This window comes from Setaria viridis, chromosome 5 (assembly GCF_005286985.2).
Source record: "Setaria viridis chromosome 5, Setaria_viridis_v4.0, whole genome shotgun sequence".
NCBI lineage: Eukaryota > Viridiplantae > Streptophyta > Magnoliopsida > Poales > Poaceae > Setaria > Setaria viridis.
The window spans coordinates 38,027,279-38,037,279 of NC_048267.2; the positions used below are offsets into that span (position 1 = coordinate 38,027,279).

Genomic DNA, 10,001 nt, shown 5'->3' on the forward strand with positions numbered 1-10,001 from the left:
CCTTGATATTGTGCTGAAAATCAATATATCCATCTCCCTAGTTTGTACGTGCAGAGAGTATATATGCACTGTCTAGAGTCTAGAGTAGACCATCTCGATTGTGCAGAGTCCCTTTTACAGGAATATGGTATAAGTCTAAATACAAAAGGAAAAAATAACAAGACTTTATATGGGCTTCCTAAGGTACCTCAAATCTATATCTATATCTATATCTATACCTATTTATAAAGTGTGGACCACTTTTGCCTACTTTTTTTTATTTGGTCCAACTTAATCTCGTTGACATGTGGATCTAATTATTATATACCACACCGACAGGTGGGTCCATATCGTTGACTGTGCCCACGCCGCGTCCCTCTGATTTCCCTCCTCCTCTCCTCTCCGCAATTGCAAACGTATCCGCCTGCGCTGCCTCGCTTGCGTCGTCCCCGCTCTGAGCTGCGCCCACGCCCGCCCAGGGAGTCGGCCTCCCGATCCGCCGCCGTCTGTCCCACTTCCCCGCGCCGCACCACTTGGGCTCCCTCCCGGAGTTCACCGCCGCCTCGGCCTCGCCGCTCAAGCTGCGCCTGCGCTCGCCCAGGGAGTCGGCCTCTCGCTCCGCCGCCGTCTGTCTCCCTCCCCCGCGCCGCACCACTCGGGCTCCCTCCCGGAGTTCGCCGCGCTCGCCCAGGGAGTTGCAGCGCGTCGTGTAGGAGTTGGTAGAAAAGCCGCCGCTATGGAAGGCGACCACGACGGGGAGCTTGCTGCTGCTTCTTCCCCCTCCGTTAGTGGCGGTCCCGGCAACGGCTGGAGAAGCTGCCCTGTACACGCGGAGGCCCAGGCCGAGCGCGGCGTCGTAGTGGTGCTAGTGGACTAGATCTCATCATCTTCGGCCCGGATGCTGGTGCTGCTCTTGGCAGTCGCGCTGCGAGCTCATCGGGAGGTCGAGGATGAAGTTCCCCGCACCGAAAGACCCTCCTCTCCCATCGGGCGCTACAGATCTGGCGGGGGAGGAGAAGGATGACCGAGCAACTGCAGCGGATAGCGTGGTTGAGAATGTGGGCCTCAGCCCACAGCGGCACCGCATCAGCAGAGGAGTGCGGCTTGGAAGACCGCTGGCATGGCCTATGTGCATCTCCCCGCCTCGCTGCAGCCATGGCTGGCACGCCAGTGCCAGCGCGCAGGACAATGTGGGTGCGAGCGCCTGCAACAGTGTGTCCCTCGCATGGCAGCATGGGGGGCAGTTGCAGCAGAGTAGTACTAGCTTCGTCGGCCGGGCAACGGTGGAGGCCGGGTAGCAGCAGCAACGCACGGCGAGCGAGCAAAGGTGGGGAACTGAGCAGGTCGGCGTGGCTGGACTAGCGGCGTGGAGACGGAAGAGAAGATAAGGAAGGCTGAACAGATAAGGTGGGAAAAAGGAGAGGGGTAAAAAAGAAAAAGAGAAGGGGGTAAATATAGATTGACTTAAAAAAATGACGGATTACAGCATCCAATTACATCAGAACCTCCGTATTCTTGTGATAGCACCTGGTATAAAATTCATGAACTTTTCTCCTTGTGATAGCTTATCTACTTTTTAAATTTTTTTTGTGCAGGATTTTGGGAACGAGAAGAAGAAAAGTGGTAAAGCACTATGAAACATGAATTAGAAATAAGCAGATAATTATTTTAGGGAGGGTAAATACCCGTAGCAACGCACGGGCAATTCTACTAGTCACTACTAAATGTATAGAATTTTAATAGCCAATAAAGTACCAAATTTTGATACAACTTCTCATCGGGGTCAGCTGATCCCAACGGATTTTAAAAAATTGAAGAAAATCACGATACATGGCTGTTAATACTGCTTGATGACCCCGTTGTCTGATAGACATGATCTCGGCGAGCTTCTGGTCTGACTCCGCCGCTACTCCCTAGCTAGGTATAATCGTGTGATACCTCTTGGTATTTCTCAAGGATAGTTTCGAGAACGTGCATTGCACATGTTTCATTAAAAGATAGGGGGAAAACAACCTAAGTCAGCAGAGTCACAGGTAAAATGTTGAAAAGTTAATTGAGAAAAAACGCATCACAGCACAGCTCAAAAAAAGACCCAAAAGTTTTTTAAGGACAAAAAGGAATATAACCATTATGTGCCATATGTAGGGTTGTTACACATTTCTTTAGCTACTAAGTATCTCTCTCCATGTGAAATATACAACTCTTGTGACCATTGGATTAAAATCCAATAATTTGGATTCAAACATACTCTACAACTACTCTGACCATTGAATTAAAATCCAATAATAATTTGGATTCTGACCACTATGTATATAAATGTGAAATAAATTTGGAACATTTTATTTGTCTACTTGGTATATTTTTCCTAAAAAATCTCGACCTAATTTCTAAAGAATATTTTATTTCTCCATTTGGAACTTATTATTTCATTGCGATTATATTTTTTCCCCTTAAACTGGAACATTGCAAATCTGATAAACTTTTACCAGAAAATCTGTAAATAACGTTTCTCAAATGAGATACATCATTTAATATCATGTATAAGGATCTAAGGAAACCAACCATGTGACACATGGTTCTTCTAATCGAGAGCACATGCCCCCACCCCAGTTCTGCATACGTAACTGTTTACCAATCTATGTCCCGCCCTCTTCCCTATCGCTACCTATGCTCTTTCCTTCGATCCATACATCCGCTGCCTACCTCGATGCACTCTACCGTTCACTCTGCCGTTTGGCCACACAAGATTGTAACTAAGAAAATGTAAATTAGACTTGCTTACCATTTTTAAAGTGTGCAAAAGTGAACGAGTATTATCCTATCTGTGCAAATCTCAACTCTATTGATATAATTGTGTTCAGCTTCATTACTGATCTCCCCCAGTCCATGCTTGCTTCTCTGAATGTCCGTGTTGCTTGCTTCTTTGTTTACTTAAACGTCACTAATGCAAATGTAGAGAGCGAAGATCGTGCAGATCTTCTCTTTTCCAATTTCTTAATTTTTTTCCTGGTGTTTACGAATCTGAAACGTAGACCTGTGTTTTTTTGTTTCATGACCTTTTGATGACAGTCAAGCATTATGCTACTAATATCATTTTTTTACAGTTCCATATGTAGATAATAGCAACGTAATATCAGTTCGAGTTCTCTGCTAGCATGCTCCTGATATTCTAATAATCTTGGTCAGTTTAACACATGCTAGTATTGCCATTGATTTTCACAGGCAGAGTTGCTGAGCACTAGGGCCTACTGCTATCTGATTCTTGTTAGGCTCACAAACTTCAAATTCTGCCACTGAATATGTCTGCTATGTACACGAACTATAACTATGAATGCTTAGACTTCACATTGCAGATTTGGTCTGAATGCTTTGACTAGCAAGGAGGAATCCAAGGGAAGACCTGCTGTTGCAGCGCACTATTATGTCCGTCAGTTTTTCATGTGAATGTGCTGAAGTGTGAATAGATGCTAACATGTGCCAAACTAGCAACAAAATGATATGCAAAGACCAAATATATACTTGATCGCCTCATGCATGAATTAAATAGTTTATAGACAACCTAATAGACATATCATTATATAAATTGTCTGTTTAGTTGTCTGTATGTGACATGGCATGTGTTTGCAGATAACGACCGTCTAAACTGTTGTAGATGCTCAGGATGAAGATTCAACGAAAGATCAGAATCTCAATCCATATCTCAATCTATCCTATCAATCCCGTTCTCTACCCACCGCTGCCTCTGCTGTGCCATCTTACTACAATGCTATCGGTATTTCCCAAGAAAATAGATGAAGAATATAAGAATGGAACACATGCACAATAGTTGGAACAATTTTCAATGCAAATCTGTCACGGGGACGAGTAGTACTACATGACTCCAGAATACAATAAAGTGGCACAGCCGAGAGAGCCGACAAGCAAACAAATGCTTGGAGACCTCCTTTATTGGTAGCACAAACATCATAATAAGCTGCATGTAAAAAAAAAAAGTGAATGGCTGCGCGCGCGTAGACTTGACTTTGATCAAGCGGAAGTGGCCGCAAGGCAGACCCACTGGCCGACGAAGACCTTATCGCAGTTGATGTTGGGGTTGAAGCCGAGGAAGTCATCCTGCGTCAGCCCCGCGCCCTGCGCCACGGAGGAGCACGTCTCGCCCGCCTTCACCCCGTGCACCTTGCTGCAGGTCAGCGACGGCACCGCCGCGGCGTCACTCGCAAAGTAAACTGCAAGAGATCCCATTAATTTCTCCAACAGTTAGACCTTGTTGCCGCCTTGCCGGATGATTTTCATTGGACGATGCAGCTCATTATCATTGCTGTAATTAACGTGTGCTGCCTCTGCCTACCTCCACGCGCGTCTCGGTGTATGGTGAGCCTCGCGTTGTGGTGCTTGGCGAGCCTCGCGTCGGCGACGGCGACCGTCACGAGGAGGGACGCGATCAGGAGGGCGGCGGCGCGGTGGTCGTTCGCCATTGCAAATCTTGCTGCTTGATTGAAATGTAAACAGGTGATATGTATGTAGAGGTAGAGTTGTGATTGTTTGCTTGGTGATGCAAGGCGGTGGTTCGGTTGACGCCTTCTTATAGCAGGGTAGCGATTATTGTAGGAATTGATAAGACGTGCGCGACAAAACGAAGACGCTGGAAGCTCACACGGCCTTGGGAATGTCGTCGGAGAGAGTACTCGTGGACGTGTCATCGATGCACATTTTAAAGCCGGCTAATCCTTCGCCATTTGGCCAGGGACCAATATAATTGAACAAAAGAGGGTGTTTATGATTCCAATGGAGCTCATTTGACCATGGTGTGGCCCTGGGGTGAAGGTATAATCAATGGAAAAAGTCTACATAATTCCATAGTATAAAACCAGATATTCAACCCTCACATTTGCAAAACCGTTCAAATAACCTCCTCAAGTGGTATTGCATCACGGTTTTGCCATGTCAGCTTGCTGAGATGGATTACGCTGCTGACGTGGACTGCCTAATAAGTGGGTCCCGCTTGTAAGTATGCCCGGCCGACGGTGTTGATTGTTGAGTGGGGACGATGGCTTCTGCGCAGCTAGCTTGCACGGCAACTTGTGAACGGCGGCCAGCGAGCGTTGCACAAGGAAGGGGAGGGAGCAGCCTGGGGCTTACATTTGCAGGCTCTCGTCAGTGCCCATCGAGCCACGGCAGAGGTGCGGAGTCAGTGGAGAGGAGGACGGTGGGGCTGCTTGGCGCGAGGTTCTTGACGCCAGTAGCCAGGGCATGGAGCGGGATGGGTGAGGCGCAGCACATGCGGCTGGATGAGATTGCTTGGCTCGGGTGATGAGCAGGTGAGGCAGGTGGATGGCAGCGCACTGCATAGGGGTTAAGAAGCAAACAACGGCGAGGCAACAAGTCAATAACTAGCCTATGCCATGGTTGGTGAAGAAACAAAGGTCAGGTTCAATTTGTAACATGGTGACCAGAGCAAGTGAGCCTGCTCTACTCCGACCCATGCTCGTCGTAGCTGCTCCATCCTGACCCTTAGCCCGCCGCGACACCAGAGGTGCAGACCATGGTGGCACTAGGAGTCAGGCGTCGGGTGCGCGCTGCCTCCAGGGGTGCATATGCAGCGACCATCGCGTCGCATGCGGTTCGCGAACGAGCAGCAGCGGCACGGCATACGCCTCGCCAGGAGATGCTGGTGTGGCCACGGATGCAGTGGAGATGCAGAGACCGTGGGAGACGCGGCGGATGCCAGGAAGTGGATGAGGCAAGGTGCGTAGCACCCCAGTCCTTTCCTGCAGCCGCCAATCCTCGGGTCCTCCTGTGGACGCTCCGATTCGGTCTGCAACACTGCAGATTTCATTAGCTCATGCTTCGATTTGATCTGTGCAACCTCCGACTTTGCCCTCCCATGCTCCGATTTGGCTTGCGTCTGCTTCAATTTCACCGGCTCGTGCTCTGATTTGGCCTACAGACCGCTGATTTCATCCGCCCGTGCTATAATTTGGTCCACACCTGCTTCTATTTCACTGGTCCTTGCACTCTCACACGTTGGACGGCTCGGACCTCGCCTGTGTCGATCCTCGCTTGCCCTTCGCGGCTACTGCCCGCACGCCGCCGCCTTCCCCGGGGGCAAGGGGGCCGTGGTGTTCAACAAAAGGCTGGTGACACTTACAAGCGGGTCCCACACATTGGCCGGTCCACATCAACATCTTAGTCCACCTCAACGTGTCAGCGTGGCAAAACCTCTATGCAAAACCACCCCAGGAGATTATTTGAACGGTTTTGCAAACGTGAGGGGTAGAATACCTTGTTTTATAGGTCGAGGGGTTATGTAGTTCACTAGCAATAGGTTGGGGGTTATGTAGACTTTTTCCTATAATCATATTAGGAGTGCTAATGCACCCAAAAAATTATAAAAACAGAGGTTAGGAATAGAATTACAATGATGCAACTTTAGGAGAGACTCCAAAGTGCAGAGTTACAAGAACCACCACCTGCGACCAACAACAGAAACACAACAACAGAAAAAAAACCATAGCACCACCACCTCACTAAAAAGGACCTAAGGCAACTGAAACCTGCAGGAGATAAGGACACCATGAACACACGCACATCACCGATTGCCTAACAACCCGGAGCCAGCAGAGGTGGAGCGAGAATGTCATGCATGACGATACCTCCAAGGGGGAGCGATGCCAACGCAGCCATCGCCCGTCTGTCCATGGAGGAGCAGACCAAGTCTTCACCTAGCACAACCAAATGGATTTGGTGGCCGCAACAACGTCCCAAGCAAGGTGACCTACGTTAAGGAATGCAACCGTTGTCGGCACCGGTGAATGCCGGCAAAGCTCTCGCTAAGGTCCCCAAAACCAACTCTACGCAGCCGACCACCAAGGCCTGGATGAGAGCCAAATTGATAGGATGGCAACAAGCAATCCACGGCCACGATGATGGGAAACATCTGCAGGCCAGCCGACCGGCATCACAACGATCCAAAGACGACCAGGGGCGACGGCGACGACCAAAAGACGACCACGGGGGGAGGGGGAGTCGAGGGCCCCCTAGTAACACTCGATGACGATGATTGGGGACGATCCATGGTAGCGGTAGTCGTCGTGGGGTGGTGATGACCCGAAGCACCATGGGGAGGACGAAGACCCATCCTCCCATCCCTACCAGCGAAGAAGACGACTGGAGGAGGCATGGCCTCACGAGCGTCAACCATAGGCAGGAGCGACCCAAGAGCGAGCGACTCACTGCGGCGACCGCCATCACCGAAGAGGGCAGCTACGTGGTCGTTCCAGAAGCAGTTGAAGTACAGGCCGATGAGGTCAGCCGGCATCGGGCGGTGGGGGGATAGGCTGGCAAGCGCGTCGCCCCCCTCTTGCGTGGCACGGCAACCTCCCCACTGTCCTCCTCCATGACCATAGCACCGCGAATGTGGACGCCGCGCCGGGCGTCCGCCATGAAGCCATAGTTTGGAGCCGGCGGCAACGAAGCATCAACCCACCGGGGGGAGCTAGGTGACCCGACGCGGAAAGGCGTGACCTTGGATGTGCCGGCAACATCCCGACCTTGCTGGGGGGAGAGTGGTGACCCGACTTGTAAAAGTGCGACCTTGGATGTGCTGACGACATCCCGACCCACCGGCGGCCTTGACGGCGGGGAGGAAGCCCGAACCGGCCGTGCACCGGCAGCAGGAGAGGGGCCGCCACCGCACCGTAGTTGGAGGGCCCGGGGAAGCACGGATCCGGACGCACCATGCGTGTGACTGCAGCAGACCCACCGCCCCGGCGCCAAGGAGCCCCAGGCAGCAGACGGAGAGCGCCGTCCATGCCGAGGGCGCCCCGTCGGGTGGCGGCGCCAAGAGCAACATCGTGGGGATAGGTGCGGCGGGAGGCTAGCGGCCCAGAGCCACGCGGTGAGGTGCGGGGACGCGCTCGGCGCGCGCGCCCAGCCAGTAGCCCCGGCTCCACGTGCTGCCGCGTGGCGAGGTCCAGCGGTGCGGCGTCGCCGTGCTCGTTGGGCTAGGACGACGCCCCCCACCCTCCCGAGCCTGGGAGAGCGCAGATATGGGCCTGAAGGTAGCAGACCGACGAAGGGCAGCCGGCAGCACCGGCGACTGGAGGCGGCAACCAAGGCAACCTAGATTAGGAGAGCAGGGGAGGGAGAGAAGGAAGGAGGAGGGGAGGAGACGCGCGTGGCACTGGCTTCGGGGCGTCGCTGGCGCTAGACGGGTCGCCCCCAAGTCCCTCCTTAGATCCAATTTTTCACCATATATGCACCCATACAGTCCAATTGTATGCACCACCATATATGCACCCATGCAGTCCAATTGTATGCACCCATAAAGCAAGGGCACCGTCCTCCAATTTTCTCCAGCTACTGTTGCCAGCACAACAACGTTAGCCTCAATGGCAAGGGCGTACGACCGGATGAACTCGTCCATGTTCCATTCACCCTGGAACTAGAGCAGCTTGGCTATTCGAAAACGGAAACCTTTCTAAAAGGTTGTTGAGCCTTCAGGTCATCCTGGAGGGGCGAGCTGTAGTTAGAGGTTAGTGCCCTCAGCGCCTTACGATGGTTAGTTGGATGGCTCGGCCACTCGCACCTCATGCTACTCCATTAGTCCCGATTACTATATTATGGTGATATGATGTCATATCGGAACTGTCGATATTATAAAAATATTATCATTTGCACAATACTTTGATCATCCACTCACCAAGGTCAAGATGGACGCCAACACCATCAAGACATTAATTGGTGGAACAGGGACATCAGAAAATCAAGTGAAAGGGAAAAAAGGACCAAGGCAGTTCTAGCTGAAGCTCTGGTGGAACGGTGGCTTGAGATGCCATCCACCCTGTTAAGTTGTTTCATTGTCAACCTGAGATCCGGTATCAGTCAAATTCTTCTCTCAACATCGTTAACATGTTGACGTCCCTCTCGGCATGGATTTTTGATTTGTTGAGTCCTTTATTGAATGGTTTGGATACCAGAGCAATGGTGACAGGCTTGGCAACGATCTTTCTTTATTAGGTGTGCTGGCTTGGTGTCATCGTCGACCCCTAGCATGGCGGGGATTACGACGTTGGTAATGCGAGTAGTGGTGGTGGGGTCTGTTATGGCTGTGGGACTGTGGCCTGCCGAGCTTCCTAATTCATTCTCAATACAGGTTTCAACCTTACTAAAAGAAAATGACACGTAAATAATAGTAACGTAGCATGGAATTTATAACGACAGAGAAGAGTTGAGTTTCATCAATACGAAACCTAACCTACACAATTACTAAGGATTTTGAAACTGAAATGAAACTCCGTTGAGAACAGTTTATTTCATCCCAACATCTTTTATCAATCCTATGCAGCCGTGGCTAGCATGAATGCTAGTAGCTAATTAGGATACAATTTATCAAGCCATTCTGCCACTATTATGTTCTGACGGTTATTTTTTAATGAGACTACATGTTAGCCTACGTGTGAAAAGTAGCCCTTCACTTGCAAGCTTTTTTATACACAATACTACATTCATTACTGGATAATTTAGTAATTGTTACAATTTCAAATGGAATGGTCTTTTAGACTTTATGTTAGTGTCAAAAAATATTATATTGATGACATTTGTGTTTTTTTATCATGATACCCTTATATTACCTGTACTACTCCTGTACCATAGGTGAAATTTTTAGTAGTAAATCTTGACCGTTGGATGTTTATATTAGTCATTTTTGAACACTAGTATAGTCTAGTATTGTGTACCGTAAAAGAGGTATAGTCTAGTATTGTGTATAAAAAAGCTTCCAGGAGCTGGGTGCTCTGGCCTGCTCATTGCATTCTTTCTGCACTACCGGAAACCGAGCTAATGCCGAGTGTTTTTCCATTTGCCGAGTGCAAACTGTCGCGCACTCGGCAAAATGCATATTTGCCGAGTGTATCAAAATAAACACTCGGCATTGAAAAAACACTCGGCAAAACACACGTTGCCGAGTGCCACAAAAAATACTCGGCAAAACACGTCTATTACACTCGGCAAAACGCCACACT

The 10,001-nt window shown here is 50.0% G+C and overlaps 1 protein-coding gene across 1 annotated transcript; it reads right to left on the reverse strand.

Moving 5' to 3' along the window:
• Positions 1 to 3,813: 3,813 nt before the first annotated feature.
• Positions 3,814 to 4,483, reverse strand: LOC117859128 (uncharacterized). The gene is made up of 2 exons (XM_034742326.2): positions 4,328 to 4,483; positions 3,814 to 4,205 (listed from the first exon to the last, which is right to left on the reverse strand). The coding sequence occupies exons 1-2, from the start codon at positions 4,452 to 4,454 to the stop codon at positions 4,006 to 4,008; spliced, it is 327 nt and encodes a 108-aa protein (XP_034598217.1). The 5' UTR covers positions 4,455 to 4,483; the 3' UTR covers positions 3,814 to 4,005.
• Between the last annotated feature and the right edge of the window lie 5,518 nt (positions 4,484 to 10,001).